This window comes from Peromyscus eremicus, chromosome 12 (genome assembly GCF_949786415.1).
Source record: "Peromyscus eremicus chromosome 12, PerEre_H2_v1, whole genome shotgun sequence".
Classification (NCBI taxonomy): Eukaryota; Metazoa; Chordata; class Mammalia; order Rodentia; family Cricetidae; genus Peromyscus; species Peromyscus eremicus.
The window spans coordinates 60289532-60306972 of NC_081428.1; the positions used below are offsets into that span (position 1 = coordinate 60289532).

Below are 17441 nucleotides of genomic sequence, written 5' to 3' on the forward strand. Positions count from 1 at the left end.
ACTCTCCTTAGAGAGAACAAAGAATATAGAAATTAAATCTCAGAATCGGTTTGATAAGTAGCATTGATTTGTTTTTTTAAGTCTCTCTTTCTCTCTCTCTCTCTCTCTCTCTCTCTCTCTCTCTCTCTCTCTCTCTCTTTCTTGACAGGGTTTCTCTGTGTTACAGCTCTGGCTGTCCTGGAACTCACTTTGTAGACCAGGCTGGCCTCAAAATCACAGAGATCTGCCTGCCTCTGCCTCCCCAGTGCTGGGGTTAAAGGCCACTTCTGCTTGGGTGGGGGTGGTATTTTCTTTAAAATAAGACAAATACAGCCTTAAGGGATTTTTATATTATTATTATATTTATTATTATTGACATAGTCTCACTCACTAGTGACCCAGGCCAGCCTTCAACTTGCAGTCTTTCTTTCTTCCCCCCCCCCCCCCCCCCCCCCCCCCCGAGACAGGGTTTCTCCAGGTAGTTTTGTCCTGGATCTCGCTCTGTAGCCCAGGCTGGCCTCCAACTCACAGACATCCGCCTGGCTCTGCCTTAGGAGTGCTGAGATTATAGGCATGCGCCACCGCCGCCCGGCCCAACTTGCAATCTTTCTGCTTCAGGTTCCTAAGTAGCTAGGGCTACAGGTCTGCACCACCAGAGCCAGCTAAGGGATTTGTAAACCAAATGTGCTTGGGTTTTCGAACTGCCCAGCATTATTCTTCCAGATAGCCTGACACTGTCAGTTAATCCTCCCTAAGTCCCCTCCCACCCTTCTTCATCATGGTGTTCTTCAGATGGTGTTAAGGGAAATAAGCACGTTTCTCTGCCAGCACCAGAGTGTACAAAGACCTGCTTTATATTTCTATATGCAAATTCCTGTGAAACTCTCCCACGCCCGCTGCTGTGAAGTTAATTCAAGAAGGGAGTCACAAGCCCGATCTTAGAGAAATTTTTTTTATTTTAAGTGGAGAAACCCTGGAAGAGTTTAGGGAAGTGGTGGCTAACGGGCGATAAGATAATTACCATGATAAGATAATTATGGTGTGAGGATTACTCCCGGAAGCGCTAAGCTTCAAAAACCAAACCGAACAAACAAAAAAACGAGCAGGGCCTACAGACTCCCTTCGGATAAACTGAGCACCCATCCACCTTGGAGGTTTTCAAGCCCAGCGCGCCCACCAGGAAGCCTAAGCACGGACCCCCGCGGTCCAGGCCGGAAGGGGAGGCGGAAGAGGCGGGGCGTCCCGCTGACGCCACGGACCCCAAAGCGCTCGGGCTTCCAGAGCCGACGGAGCGCGGGGAGAGTATGGCGGTCGCCAGCGAAGCTCTGGGCCTCTTGATCTCCGAGCTGTACGACGTGCAGGCTTTCAAGTTCGGGAGCTTCGTGCTGAAGAGCGGGCTCACCTCCCCAGTCTACATCGACCTGCGGGGCATCGTGTCCCGCCCGCGTCTTCTGAGTCAGGTACCAGCCCCGAGGGGGCGGGATGGCTCCGGGTGGCGGGAAAGGAGAGCGGGAGATGGCGGGGGGTGGCCGGAGTCGGGGGATGAAAGAGAGCCCCAGAGCAGGCGGGTAAGCCCACCGTCTTGCTGGTCTGGAGAGCCTGTGGAAGGAGCACGGAGGCCGGCAGCAGTCGGTTCGGGCTCTTTGGGACCGTATCCTTGACCGACCCGTGTCGACACGTGCGTTGCAGGAGTCGGGGAATGTGGAGAAGTCCTTGAGTGAGGTCTGTGTCCTTAACCCCCAGAAAGTGAGACTTAGGGAAGGAAAAGGCGGGAGGGTGGAGGAATCGTAGTTGGTCAACCTGCTCAGTTTAGTTGTGTATGGCCAGTAGCAAGACGTTAAAGCCATATGGTGGACGCCAGGAAGGAAGATTTCTTTTTTTTCTGAGTAATTGGGGGTAAACTATACCCGTTAGAGGTTTCTAACCCGGTGCTTCCCAAACCTTGGTTGGGTTGTATATGAATCGCCACAACGTCGGCCGTGAGAAAGTGCATTTCTAGCATAACAAGCTGCCAGCTCAAACTGCAGATGTCACTTTGAGTAGAAGGCTGGAAATGCTCTAAGTGTTGCTACCAACTCTGGGTGCACGTTGAGCACTGTGAAGTTTTTATTACATGTAATTAGTGTGCGGGCGTGCATATATATGCGGGCGTGCATGTCCCGTGGTACACTTGGGAAGGTCAGAGACAACCTTCAAGAGTGTGTTCTCTCCTTCCGTCATGAGGGTTGAAGGGAATGAATTCAGGTGGTCGTCATGAGGGTTGAAGGGAATGAATTCAGGTGGTCGTCAATGAGGGTTGAACGGAATGAATTCAGGTGGTCGGACTAGGTAGAAAACAGCTTTACTGGATGAGTTCATTTGCCTGCCAGAATTGTTGAAATAGCACTGGGGAGCTGGAGGCAGGAGTTAAAGGTCACCTCAGCTGTGTAGTTGGTTTGAGGTCAGCCTGGACTACGCCAGAACCTCTTTCAAAAGCAAACAGACTAGCCGAATAGTAATAAGGTACTAGTGGGGCTAGCCTGTTGGCTATTATAACTAACTGTAGAATATTTCAACATCACAAAGTTCTGTCAAGAAGACATACGTAGTCAGGCATGGTGGTGCATGTGTTCGGGAAGTTGAAGCAGAATTGTGAATTTGAGGTCAGTCTGGGTTATCCTGAAAGATCCTGTTTCCAAAAAACAATCCCAACCACCCCCACCCCCAAATGTACTCTTAAATTCCTGTCCCACACATGGAAGGTTTATTTTGTGGGTTGTTTTTTGTTTTGGTTTTGGTTTTTTGAGACAGGGTTTCTCTGTATAGCTCTGGTGCCTGTCCTGGATCTCACACTGTAGACCAGGCTGGCCTCGAACTCACAGAGATCCGAGTGCTGGGATTTAAGGTGTGTGCTACCACCGCCCGGCGGTTTGTTTCTTGAAAACAACAAAAAAAATTTTTTTTTCCTGATTATTGTAGATAGACTGAAGCCCTGATTGAGTTGGCTTTTCACCGTCCTGACTCTGCTATGGTCAGGAATCTTGAAATAGTGTGTCTCATCAGTGTAGAGAAACTGTATTACCCAGAACTTTCTAATGAGCATTTTAGGTTTAAAAGAGGTTTACGTCAATAGGTGCTCTCAGTAAAAGTAATAGATTATATGCTTGCTTCTAACTTCCTAGTAAACTGATGTGTGTACAGACAGTTGGAGGGAACTTACTGACAGTATTTATCTCACTGAAAAGAGAGTTCCCCAAACCTCTTCTGACACTCTGATTGCAGGTTGATGTTTCAGGTATGTGCCCAGGCAAATGATAGTGCAAGAAAATCTCTAGCAGACTTAAGATCATGAATTTTTTTTTAATTTGGTAGTCTTACATTTCAATTAATACACATCTCAGTTTAGATTCATGTAAAGAAGCATGACAGATCAGTAAAAAGCCCACAGGAAGAAATATGTATTGCAGTGTAATAGTTCTGTGGACATAGTGAAATTTGAAAAAAAAAATACGTAGTCTATCTAGCGTTTGTGTGTATGCCTGTATGTTACTGAGGATTGGTCCCCAGCTATGAGTACACCAGGCAAAGTGCTCTATCACTGGACTGCTATCTTCTTCCCATGTTCATTACAGATAATGATATTAAAGTTCTGGATGTGTTCTTGATTTTAGTACTAGAAATTGCACACTTACAACTTAAAAATAGTCACAGACTTTTTAAAAACACTGAAGTAGGAAGCTAGGCATGGGGTGGTACATGCACATAAAGCCAGCATGAGGGAGGTTGAGGCCAGTATTCAGAGTCTCCAAAACAAACAACTCCCCCTCCCCTTCAAGAGTAAGTAATAAGAAGAAAATATTTTCAAAAGCTAATTTGGGCCGGGCTGCGCTGCAGTGGCGCAAGCCTTTAATCCCAGCTCTCGGAAGGCAGAGCCAGGAGGATTTCTGTGAGTTCGAGGCCAGCCTGGTCTACAGAGCAAGATCTGGGACAGGCACCAAAACTACATGGAGAAACCCTGTCTCGAAAAACAAAAAACCAAACAAACAAAAAAGCTAACTTGGTTTATGAATGACTCTTAAGATAGTGTTGGATGGGAGTATGCATTCTAACATTAAAATATGGTTGATTTGGCCTGCCGTAGTGGCATATGTCCTTAACCCCAGTGCTTTGGGAGGCAGAGGCAGGTGGATCTCTTGAGTTGGAGTCTAGCCTGTTCTATAGAGTGAGTTTCAGCTGGGCAGTGGTGATAGACGCCTTTAACCCCAGCACTCGGGAGGCAGAGGCAGGTGGATCTCTGTGAGTTGGAGGCCAGCCTGGTCTACAAAGTGAGTTCCAGGATAGGCTCCAAAGCTACACAGACAAACCCTGTCTCGAAAAACAAACAAACAAACAAAAAACTCCTGTCTTGGACCCCCTCCTCCCCCCCAAAAAATGAATGATTTATATAGAAAAGATGAAATGTATTTCACACAATAGGCTCTATACTTAGAGAAGTGTTCACCGAGGACTTCTTGCAGAAGTAGAACCAATCATCCTTCTAGAGAGTCAAGGCATAATGGGAGTCTGGGAGGCATCCTTGGTCTTCAGGGAGGATCATGCTTCCTGACATTTCATGATGCCCTCAGAGTAGGTCCTGAATCTAGCTGAACTGGTCCATGCTTATGTTTGCATGCCAGGTTTCAAGATTGTTGTGATAGATCTAAGTTGGTTGCTTAATATTTTCTCTCAGCCGGGCGGTGGTGGCGCACGCCTTTAATCCCAGCACTCGGGAAGGCAGAGGCAGGCAGATCTTTGTGAGTTCAAGGCCAGCCTGGTCTACAAAGCGAGTTCCAGGAAAGGCGCAAAGCTACACAAAGAAACCCTGTCTCAAAAAAAAAAAAAAAAAAAAATTCTCTCCTGAGCTTAGATACTCAAAAAGTGAATTGTTATAAATAATCCATTTATATCTTAGAATTTAATGAAAACCTCCCTCGGGTTTATTTCCATCTCATGCCATTGCATGACTCCAATGCCATTCTGAGTAGTTGTAATAATGGAAGTTTATGTGTTCCTTTTCTTACAGGTCGCAGACATTTTATTCCAAACTGCAAAAAATGCGGAGATCAGTTTTGACAGTGTGTGTGGAGTTCCTTACACAGCGTTGCCACTAGCTACAGTTATCTGTTCAACCAATCACATTCCCATGCTCATTAGAAGGAAGGAAACAAAGGATTATGGTAAAGTGAAAATAGCATAAGCCTCAGGTTAATGTGTAACCTGTTAGGATTTTGTTCTTTCAGGCCCTGATGTTTACTAGAGCTGTTGAATGCTCCTCAGAGGCCTGATGAGCTGTTGAGTGGTTGACTTGCTCCAGAAGACCTTCCTGGAGAGTTTGGGTCTGAAATGCTTTGTGTTTTCCGAGGAGTAGAAAGAGAGTGCTTGGTGAACCCCGACCTTTGTATTGGCCCTCCTTCACCAGCAGAATGTTGTAAGAGCACGTACTTCTAGTATATTTACATTTAAATGCATGCAGTCCTGAAGAGGAAGAGTACTCTTAGGAAACTCAGAAGACACCATGGGAACATTTTTTTTGGTAGGGTCCATAACAATAGAGTATCAGGTAGTTTGCTCTAAAACCTCAAAATCAATCTAAAAATATCAGGGCTGAGTTGATACTTAATGATATTCAAAAATTAATGGGATTTTTGCTTGTTGATATTGATATGGTAATGCGTTGTTAGTTTTTTAAAGAGATCTTTGAAGATAAACTGTAGTATCTGAGATTTGCTTCTAAAAGTTGTGCGAGTTCAGTGATACAGCCCAACAGGTAGAGGGGCCTGCAGCTAACTCTGACTCAGTTTGGGCGCTGGGTTCCACATGGTGGGAGGAGAGTGCCTGCTACTGCAGGTCGTCCTTTGACCTCTACACACGTGCCCATACATATAGACGTAACATCGTGAGGGGTATTACGGGAAGGGATGAACAAGGATGTAGCTGTTGGCCATGGCTAAGTGCGGAGTTTCTGAGCATACTGTTGTGAAGCTAAAAATAATCTGCTCACGGGGAATGTAGTAGTTTCCTCCTGTGTTCACAAATGTTTACGAACCTCATTTATCAGTGTACCTGCAAGTACTCTGTCCTTTTTCAGGCTGAGATTTAGTTAAACTTACCATTCTTTAAGAAATGGGAATGGGGGGCTGGAGAGATGGCTCAGAGGTTAAGAGCACTGACTGTTCTTCCAGAGATCCTGAGTTCAATTCCCAGCAACCACATGGTGGCTCTCAACCATCTGTAATGAGATCTGGCGCCCTCTTCTGGCCTGCAGATATACATGCAGGCAGAATATGTATATATAATAGCTAAATCTTTAAAAAAAAGTATAATAAATAGCTAAATCTTAAACAAAAAAAGAAATGGGAATGGTGAAAGATGATCTCCTACAGTAAGGCTCAAAAAGAGTGAAAATGGCTATTTTGTTTCAAAATAATAGGCAGTAGAAAATACAAAATTGAGTCTCAAAAAATGAATAGGAAACAGAACCCGAGTTATATATACATTTTGTAGGTTATAGTGGGCCTTAAGGGTAGAGAGTCACAGTGTATAATTCATTGTGGTTATGGTGTCCAGGAAGCAGTGAACTGTTTCCCTTCTGAATTAAGTTTGTTTGCCTGCATGTATCTATGTGTACCACATGCATACAGTTGTGAGCAGCCATGTGGGTGCTGGGAACTGAACCAGGTCCTCTGTCAGAGCAGCCAGTGTTCTTAACCGCTGAGCCGTCTCCCTGGCCCGTTTTATTTGTTTGAGGCAGGGTTTCACTATATATCTCTGGTTGGCCGTGTGGCCTAGGCTGATTGTAAGGCTCTGTGCAGCCCTCCTGAGTACTAATAGGCATGTGCCACAGCTGGCTTTAAATTGCCTTCAAAGAGGCAAATTTTTCAGTTGATCATGAGTGGTAAACTTATAATCAATATTGATGGGAAAGAATGATTTTATTGATGATACTGATTTATTCTGCTTTTCATTATAAGTGATCTTGCTTTAAAAAATCCCTCATTTGTCCAGAAAAAAAAAGAGTTTATTTACATTTAGTTTTACTGTATATAATTGGCAATTTGGAGATACAGAGGATACTGAACAAAACAATTGTGATGCATAGAAAAATCAACAGAAAGTAGCTTCAAAATAAAGGATCATAAATAAGATTTAGAGAATCTTAACTCTTTGTAAGTACATAGTAAGCGTAGACTCAGGATATATCTTGAGGTAGCCGAAACATTTTATATATTTCTTTCAACAGAGGTTTTTCTGTTCTAGGTACCAAGCGTCTTGTAGAAGGAGAGATTAATCCAGGGCAAACCTGTCTGATCATTGAGGATGTCGTCACCAGTGGGGCCAGTGTTTTGGAAACGGTTGAAGTTCTTCAGAAGGAGGGCCTGAAGGTGACTGATGCCATAGTGCTGTTAGACCGTGAGCAGGGAGGCAAGGACAAGCTGCAGGCTCAGGGGATCCGTCTCCATTCTGTGTGCACATTGTCCAAAATGCTGGCGATCCTTGAGCAGCAGAAAAAAATTGACGCCGAGATGGTCGGGAGAGTGAAGAGGTTCATCCGGGAGAATGTTTTCCCAGCAGCTCCTCATAATGGTGTTTCCCCTCCTGAGAAGAAAGCATGCAAAGAACTGAGCTTTGGTGCACGAGCAGAGCTGCCCGGAGTCCACCCACTTGCCTCGAAACTCCTCAGGCTTATGCAGAAGAAGGAGAGCAATCTGTGTCTGTCTGCTGATGTCTCAGAGGCCAGAGAGCTGCTACAGCTAGCAGACGCCTTGGGACCCAGCATCTGCATGCTCAAAACTCACGCCGATATTCTGAGTGATTTTACTCTGGATGTGATGGAGGAGTTGGTAGCTCTGGCAGAACGCCATGAGTTCTTAATATTTGAAGATAGGAAATTCGCTGATATCGGAAACACAGTGAAAAAGCAGTATGAAGGTAAGTGTGGTCAGAAATCCAGTGTAGTGGACTGGCCACAGAGGAGAAGACGTCTTGGCTCCTAAGTGGGAGTCGTCAAGGGAACAAGCTGTCTGGTGCAGTCGAGTCCAGGCCCCGGAGTGACCCCCTTCCACATTGTTTCTCTCCATCTCTAGGCTGCCGGCTCCATTCTGCTTTCTCTGTTGACTTGTTTCTCAGGCAGGGAATTTTAGTCTTACCTCTGGGTGTAAACTCCCTTCATTAGCTGGGCAGCTAATGCCCTGCTCCTACAAGTACAAAGTTCAAATTTTTTTTTTTTTTTGGTTTTTCGAGATAGGGTTTCTCTGTGTAGCTTTGCGCCTTTTCCTGGAACTCACTTGGTAGCCTAGGCTGGCCTTGAACTCACAGAGATCCACCTGGCTCTGCCTCCCGAGTGCTGGGATTAAAGGCGTGCGCCACCACCGCCCGGCACAAAGTTCAAATTTTAACCATTTTGACTGAGATCCCTGTCAATTCCCTTCCCCTTTTTTTTCCATTTTTATGTATTTATTTATTTTTCTATTATCAGCTTGATACAGTATAAATTCTTATCCTAATAGTGAAATGTTTCACTGAGACTTGCCCAGCAATTGAGTAAAACCAAAACTAAGCCACAGTCATCCTAGGGTCCCCCCTGCTATATAGCCTCCGTGTTCTGTGGGTTGCAGTCTGATTGTTCTTTGCTTTATATCTAGATTCCTCTTATGAGTGAGTACATACCATGTTTGTCCTCCTGGGTTTGGGTTACCTTACTCAGGATGATATTTTCTAGTTCCACCCATTTGCCTGCAAATTTCATGCTGTCGCTGTTTTTCTCTGCTGAGTAGTACTCCATTATGTATATGTACTACATTTCTGTATCCATTCTTCAGTTGACAGGCATCTAGGTTGTTTCCAGGTTCTGGCTATTAAAAATAGTGCTGCTGTGAACATTAAAAAAAGGAGTTTGCTGCTCCTGCGGTGGTGGCGCACGCCTTGAATCTAAGCACTCAGGAGGTAGAGGCAGAAGAGTACGTGTGAGTTCTGGGCAGGCGAAACAAGATATGTTGGCCCTGGCCAAAAATTGCCAATATAGGAAAGAAAGGATGGGGGAAAAATATTTTTAGCAGCATAATGTGTTAATACACTTTTTTTTTTTTAAAGTTTTAATATCAGGTGAAGCAGCTTATAAGTGGCCTGGGAGGCCAGGCAGTGGTGGTGGTGCACACCTGTAATCCCAGCACTCAGGAGGCAGAGCCAGGCAGATCTCTGTGAGTTCAAGGCCAGCCTGGTCTACAGAGTGAGATCCAGGACAGGCACCAAAACTACACAGAGAAACCCTGTCCCTGTCTCGAAAAACCTAAAGAAATAAGTGGCCTGGGAAATGCTTAGTCCTGTTCTGTTTTTTCACGCAGACTTCTGCTCTTAGAAACAGGCTGGCCGATGGTGGCACATCTTTCATCCCAGACATCTTTCATCCCAGCACTCAGGAGGCAGGTGCATCTCTGTGAGTTCAAGGCCAGCCTGGTTTACAGAGTGAGTTCCAGGCCAGCTAGGACTACACAGAGAAACCCTGTCTCGAAAAACCAACAGCAACAAAAAGAAACAAGTGGCTATAGTAGGTACTGTGTAGTTCTGTTGCTTTTTCACTGTTTCTGTAGCCGCATGCCTTAGTGCCTGCCTGTCTTCTAGTCTGTTTCTCTCAGGTAGAATTGTCTGTTACCTCTTGTGCTGACGATGTCCTACCATGACTACATTGCTTAGCTTAGTTGAGCTTACTGGCTGAAGTAAGAGCTATAGTTATATAGCCTTTCTTAGGCTTGTGTGTTGGTTTTTCAAGTCTGCATTTTTACTACCTGTTTAAAATGTAAACAGTTGGGCTGGAGAGAGGGCTCAAAGTCTTTTTTAAAAAATAAGATATGTGTAGTTGCCTCTTAAGATTGGAAAAGCCAAAAAACCTGTAGAGGGTAAAGTTGCTGAGTGATCTCTATGGGGTGAAAATCTGTCATCTTTGAGACTTTCAGGATGTCACTATGCTTGAGCTCCAGGAATGTCCATCTTCATATGTCCCTCTGATGGCATAAGCTTCAATCTGCAAAAAAGTAACAGCTCGTCAGCATTCCTGATAAAGCAAGTGCAGCAAGAATTCTTCCTCTCAGGGAACCTCTCACCTAGCTACTAGGTGGATAGCTGACTGTTTCACAGGTGGTACTATGAGTCCACTGATAAAGTTCTTAAATACGCAACTCTTTGATTAACTTGTTGCTAGAACATTTCATATTGTAGTTGGTTGTGAAAGGGTTATAGATTTATGTTTGAAAATTAGCAAATATCTTTTGTTTGTTTTCAAGACAGGGTTTCTTTATGTTCTGGCTGTCCTGGAACTGGATTTGTAGACCAGGCTGGCCTTGAACTCTCAGAAATCCACCTGCCTCTGCCTCCTGAGTCTAGGATTAAAGGTGTGCGCCACCACTGCCTGCCTAAAAAAATTTATCTAGCAACTGCTTGATTTTTGCCCTTTCAAACACAGCAAATATCTTTTTTATTCCTTCTTAGGTGGCATCTTTAAAATAGCTTCCTGGGCAGATCTAGTAAATGCCCATGTGGTCCCAGGCTCAGGAGTTGTGAAAGGCTTGCAGGAAGTGGGCCTGCCTTTACATCGAGCATGCCTACTCATCGCAGAGATGAGCTCTGCTGGCTCCTTGGCTACTGGAAACTACACCAAAGCAGCAGTAAGTGATGGTGTGCTGGGTGAGTGGAGACCAGATTGTGTGTGCTGCATGTTCTAGGGCAAGAACAGACCTTCATGGAAGGTCTGGGAGCTGTGGCCTTGTCTCTCATGCCCGCTCCTCAATTCAGCCATTATTCTGACAGTTTATTAGCACCAGTTGGATTGAACTCTTTGATCTTGTAGCAGGTGAAGGGTTTGAATTGTATCCAGATCATTAAGACATATCTACCTGTACTTGTCTTTTCCTCTTGAAAACTTCCTATGGTAAATTTTAGAGTTGGATAGTCACCTAGAAAGTAGATAATATTTATAGTTTAAGGAACACAAACACTTTAATTACGTGTATGGTGTCTTGCCTGCACATGTGATTGTGTAGAGTTCCTGGTGCAAGCAGAAGCCAGTAGAGGGCATTGGATTCCCTGGAACTGAAGTTAGAGGTGCTTGTGAGCCACCATGTGGGTCCTCTAGAAGAGCAGCATGCAGTGCTCTTAACTGCTGAGCCATCGATCCAGCCACCTGTGGTCCATTTAAACACCACCCTGAGTGGACCAGAAGTACTGGCTTCCCAGGTCTCAAAAGCAAAAGGTCTGGGAGTGAGGGCTGGCTCAAGGACAGGCTGTCCCTTACTGGTGGTACTAGCGGGTGGCCAGGCTGACGTTGTGAGAGTCTGGGCAGTGACCAGTCAGAGAGCCAGGCCTGCTGTAGCTGGGAGGAGGTAGTAAAGACTAGCTGCTGAAGAGGGAAGTGATGAAGAGCTTTGATAGCTCCCTCCCTCTGTCAGCCATCTGTCAGGGGACACACCTCGTATCCTCCTTGGAAGTGAGTGAGTCGTCAGGCATTGTCACAAGTAGGAATTAGACAGCATCTTGTTGGATGCGCGTACTGTAGGAGTTCTTTTCAAGCATGGCTTGTTGGAGGAAGGGCCTTCTCAGGACCTTAGTGGAGGCATGTGTGTTTCATCATCTGGCTGATTTTTCTGTGTTGGTGTTTTTGTAATACTGCCTATTTCATGTAGGTTGGGATGGCTGAGGAGCACTCTGGATTTGTGATTGGCTTTATTTCCGGCTCCCGAGTAAGCATGAAACCAGAATTTCTTCACTTGACCCCAGGAGTTCAATTGGAAACAGGAGGTAAGTGTGCTTACTAGTTATGGCTCTTGTAAATTTGCTTCCTTCCCCTGTGAGGCAGAGTAGAACACTCTAGGACAATGAACGAGACCTTTAGCCTGTACTGTATTTGTAAGACAGCTTACTTGCAGTTTCATTTTAGAAAGCTGCTTGGCTTTGTCCAGAGACAGGGCCTGGGCCCTAGAACTTGAAGAGATCCACCTGATTCTGCCTCCAAGTGCTGGGACTAAAGGCATGTGCCATCATGCTGGCCACAACCTGATATTCCTAGTTGGTGCTCTGAGTATGCCACCCATTCTGTGTTCCAGCAGATCTGGAAAACCCTTGGCTAAACCATTAGACAGTTGTCAGCGACTTTGACGTGCCACGGCCTGGCTATGGTTCCTAAACTCGCAACAGTCTCAAATTCGGGTGTTAAGACAGGCACGGGTAAGGGCTGGATGTAGTTCTAAATAGCGTGTGGGCTTAGTTTCCAGCACCCCACCTCTGCCTGCCAACTAAAGTGTAACTGTACTGTAGGACTCAGTATACAGGTTTAGCTTGGAAGGAGGTAGAGGAGATTGGTTATTACTCAGGTGTAGCTCAGCTGGTAGAGTGCTTGCCTAGCTCGCACAAGTTCTGGGGTTCATCTACATCACCCCATAACTAGGTTGTTTGTTTCCTAGTTGCACATGGAACTTGATGTCAAAACCTGTTTTAAGTGCATGTACTTTACAACCGGAGAACACCCTTGTGTATTTTTATGTCTATTGAGTATTTCTAGGAATCCCTTCTAGATCAGAAGCTCTTTTTGAAGGACTCAGGCTCCTCAGCTAGCTCTATCCAGGTGATAGATTGAGGGAGTGGAAAATACGTAGAATGTGTGTCAATGTTTAAAGTGCTGATTTTTCAAGCACTGAACTGTTAGGATTATTTTGTGTATCATTTGCCACATTAGGGAAAAGCACTGCCTTTTTGAGCTACTTTAAACAATCTCATTATAGAAAGTAGAAAGCAAGTCAGAAGAAAACTAGTGAATGCCGATACACACACACGTTACATCTGTGGAGGAGATAGACCTCTGCAGAGGAAGTGGCCTTGGAAGTCATCAAAAACTCTTAGAACTTTATAAACTGCATTTGTAAACAGTTGCAGTCTCAGCCCTTCCGTTATTGTGTAGCTTTATATAAGCCACTAACCTTTTTTTGTTTGTTTTAGACAGAATCTCTATTTAGTCCTGGCTGTCCAGCAACTCAGATACTCCTGCCTCCCAAGTGCTGGGACTAAAGGTGTGCACCACCATTCTCAGCTGACTAAGTTGGGGCCTTGTACATGCTAGGCAGGCTTCTAACACTAAACTACTTTTTAATTAAATGCATAATTTTACTGTATTTTCTTGTCAAACAGTTTTACTTCAGGCAACAACTGAAGTATCACTTAATAGGGAACAGCACCCGTGAAGGGAAACATAGTAAAGCCAGAATAAACTACTTTTAATCTCATCTTGATCTGTGGAGGGAGGGATTATAGTCCTGACCTTGAAATAGTGGGGAGGCATTGAGAGTGCACGAACAACGTCTCTTTAGCACAGTGCTTCACAAAGCCCCTGCAATTCTTTGACTAGGTAGCACATTGGAAGCCCAGGCTTTTAGGAATTGAAAGCATCAAAACATTTCTGGAACAACAGAAATAAATAAAAAGCAGTCATCAGGGATTAGGGTCTATCCAGGGATGATGGCAAATGCCTTTAATACCAGCACTAGGATGTCTGAGTTCAAGGCTAGCTTGGTTTACATTGTCTCTAAAATCAAAGGATTAGGGTCTGAGAACGTGGTGGGATTGTAGCAGAAAGGGTTATGAATACTAAGGTGTCTGATAGGAAATGCTGTCTGGATTTACCTTAATACCTTGGACTGATCCAGGGAGTCCTGTTACCTCCCATGTTGCTCACAGACTTCCTGAGTTTGCATTATGTTAAATAGCTTTTGCTTCTCTACAGGGGATCACCTCGGCCAACAGTACAATAGTCCTCAAGAAGTGATTGGCAAACGGGGTTCTGATGTCATCATTGTAGGCCGGGGAATCCTTGCAGCATCTAACCGCCTGGAAGCAGCTGAGATGTACAGAAAAGCTGCCTGGGAAGCTTATTTGAGTAGGCTTGCTGTTTAATGAGAAGACACGTGCCCCACAAGTCACTGGCTTCAAAGCAACAGTACCCTGCAGTGCTCGGTCCTGCACCGAGTGATTAAGGGACAGACTCTGGAGCCCTGGTGTCCTGAACGTGTAACCACTGCATTGGTACTGTAACGAACTCTTCTTAAAGCTTGCGAACTCTTCTTAAAGCTTGCTTTCATGGTTGTTTGTTCAGCAGCCACCACCTTTCTGAGTCCCTTCGTCTCAGTCACATCCAACGCTAGCTAGCCACCTACCTCCTTCAGTGCCATGAAGCTGGACCCTTGAACATAGCAGGAGTTCTGGTTCGTTCTCCTCAATGATCAGTGTAGAAAGTCACAGCTTCCTCCCGCTTCGTCTGGACGGCAGCCCGCTGCATCTAAGAACACAGTGATACCAGTTCCACTCTCATTCCTGTGTCTGCCCATAATGATGGCTCAGCGGTTAAGACACTGTTGCTCTTCTAGAGGACAGCATTTGCTTCCCAGCACCCACATGGTGACCCCAGTTCCTCTTCTAACTTCCTCAGGCTACAGCTCCACCTAAAATATATGTGAACTTTTTTTCAAGTAATCTTTACCAGTGCAGAAGTCTCTGCCCACTGCAAGTGGAATTCACATTCCCCCTCAAACTTAAGCCATTTTCCCCTTTGGTTCACGTTCTTCCCAAGCAACCTGCACACACCTGCCTGCAGTGCTTTGTTCTTACTGCTGCCGAAGGCAAGCTCCTTTAGCAGTCGGATAGCTGTATGTAAATAGTCCAGCCTTGAGAAGACTGGTGTGTGTCAGATGGAGTGGTCTGAGTGTGTCCATATGCTAACCATGTAGCCTGCTGACTTTTTTTTTTTAATTTATTATGTATACAGGGTTTTGCCTGCATGTGTGCCTGCAGGCCAGAAGAGGGTACCAGATCTTAGTATAGATGGTTGTGAGCCACCGTGTGGTCACTGGGAATTGAACTCAGGACTTCCAGAAGAGCAGGCAGCGTTCTTAACCCCTAAGCTATCTCTCCAGCCCGCTAACTTCCTGTCAGTACAGCACCCTGTAGTCTACACATCTATAAAAAGATTAGCAGCTGCCCCTTACTCAGCAAGCGTGCGTCCTCTAGTAGTGGAATCCAGGCAGTTAAAGCGAGTGCTTGAGGGAAGTCTGATAGCAACAGCATCCTATCCGATAAAGATAGAGCCATGGGTCTTAGGGTGGATTTGTACTGATGGCTGAGAAATGCTGTCAATATCTAAGAAAACATCTAGGTGTTAGCTTAGCCTTCGTCTCCAACGGCTGTGTGGCTCCAGGAGTCCAAAGGGACTCTTTCAGTCTTAAGGTGCAAACCTAAATTGAGGCCCTGAGGTTTCAAGTCCACACATACACATGGTTCTAGAGCCATCTTCCAGTTAATTTCTAGAAAACGAGGTCTTCAGGGAAGGGGTCAGAAGGGAAAATCTGTATTAACATAATGCATTAAAGCCCTGCACTATTAATTCACATCAGCCTTTTGGGAAATAGGAAGCATAAGGTCCTCTTGAGGACACAGACTTCCTAGATTGATCTACCCATTAAACTAACTACAGTACCTTTGGCCAAGTCAGTCCATCTTAAAATTCAGTTAAAATGCTGTCAGTTTTTCCAGATGACGCAGCATGGCCATGTCACTCCAACACCCTGTTTAATGGTTACATAATTTACCTAAGAAAATGCTTTGTCACTGGAGATGTCTCCGTGTTTATTCCATAAAGATGTTCCCCAGTGGCTTCTTGCTTGGTATATAAGCAAAAACTGTGGACTGTTAGGAGACTGGTCTTTGTCCCTTTCTCCTCGTCCAATAAACCTCCCACGCAAGCCCTGATTTTTTTTTTTTTTTTTTAAAGGTTATGTATGTAATGTATACAACATTCTGCCTTTATGTATGCCTGCAGGCCAGAAGAGGGCACCAGATCTCATTACAGATGGCTGTGAGCCACCACGTGGTTGCTGGGATTGAACTCAGGACCTCTGGAACAGCAGGCAGTGTTCTCTTAACCTCTAAGCCATCTCTCTAGCCCCTCTTCCTGCCGCTTTTAAACCATAACACAGGTGGTCCATCAATGTGCCAGTTTTTTGTCAGCATGACACAGACAGTTGGGAAGAGGGTGTTTTGTTTTTTTGAGACAAGATTTCTCTGTAACAGCCCTGGCTGTCCTGGAACTCACACTGTAGACCAGACTGGCCTTAAACTCAAGAGATCCACCTGCCTCTGCCTCCTAAGTGTAACACAATTGCTAAATGATCTTATTAATAAAAAACCCAGAACCAGATATTGGGGTAAAAGCTGAAAGATCAGAGAGTCAGAGAGCAAACCACTAGTTCTTACTCCTACAAAATCATCCACCGAAAGAGACTTCCTGTTTACTCATGCCTTAAATACCTTTCTGTGTCTTGCCATCTCTCTTACTTCCTAGTGCTGGAATTAAAGGCGTGTGCCACCACTGCCCAGCTCCATTAGTATATTTACCAAATATGAAATGTGAGTGTAACTCATTCATCTGTTTACAAATAAATACAAGCACAGATGAGGGCAGCCTCACTTTCTTGGTGGAGCTGCGCTCAGGTGCATATTTACAGTTCATGCTGTGCTGTGTGTGTATCGGTTTCACCGCAGTGAAGAGGAGCCACACCCATCCTCTCCCATTGCATCTCTGCCCAAACAGAATGTGAACAGCAGCCTGGTCAGGAGCCTGCTGAGGGAGTGCATCCCATCACCGGGTTTTCGGATTAGTCAAGGCATTTTAGACTTCCTCAGTGAAAGCCGTCAACAGCTGTTTCCTTTTTCAGAGTAATTGTCTATATAGCCTTTTCCGATCATCAACATTGGGAATCGACCCTAGTCAAAATCATGTCTTCTAGTTACATTCTATCACAGTAAAATCAGGATGATTAAGGAATAAGTTCCAGTATTTTAACCTCAAAATGGTCCATAAACTCCAAAAGTAGCCATCACTTACTCCAATATCCACTACTCAACACCTCAGGAGAGGGGTTCCCCAAACCACAACAAGATCCTTTACAGATCTCAGTGCTTTTAGGCTCTGTTCACTAACAATTCATGCCTAACTTATTAGAGCAGTTAGTCTTTGGAGTTTCGGGGAAGCCACTCCAAAGACGGTTACTGTGCAATGATCTGGAAACACTGAAAAGCTGCAACATGCAAGGGTGAGCTCCTTCACCTCTCTACAGGGAGCCTTGGACGGAGTCCTGGGTTCCCAAGCTTTCAACCAGCTCTTCTCACGGGACAGATAGCCATGCCGGGAGAGGAATGTGACAGCCATGCTCTGTCCTCCGAGGGTCCCTTAAGAGCCATCCATTCCCAGGGTATCTTCACCCTAACCATTTGGCTCATTGCAGCCACTAGGCAGAGTCCGGGGCCCCTGGCCTTTGAAATCTGTATTAGAAGAGTCAGATTTCAGGCCTGCTAAGACAGTGTAAGACAAAGGGCAGGGCAAAGCTGTTGTTACAGACATCTGCTGCTTCACT

At 45.2% G+C, this 17441-nt stretch overlaps 1 protein-coding gene across 1 annotated transcript; it reads left to right on the top strand.

Moving 5' to 3' along the window:
* Positions 1-1237: 1237 nt before the first annotated feature.
* On the top strand, positions 1238-14082 carry Umps (uridine monophosphate synthetase). The gene is made up of 6 exons (XM_059277111.1): positions 1238-1439; positions 5021-5174; positions 7255-7926; positions 10480-10655; positions 11670-11784; positions 13760-14082. Exons 1-6 carry the CDS (start codon positions 1284-1286, stop codon positions 13927-13929), a joined length of 1443 nt encoding a protein of 480 aa, XP_059133094.1. The 5' UTR covers positions 1238-1283; the 3' UTR covers positions 13930-14082.
* The last annotated feature ends 3359 nt before the right edge of the window (positions 14083-17441 follow it).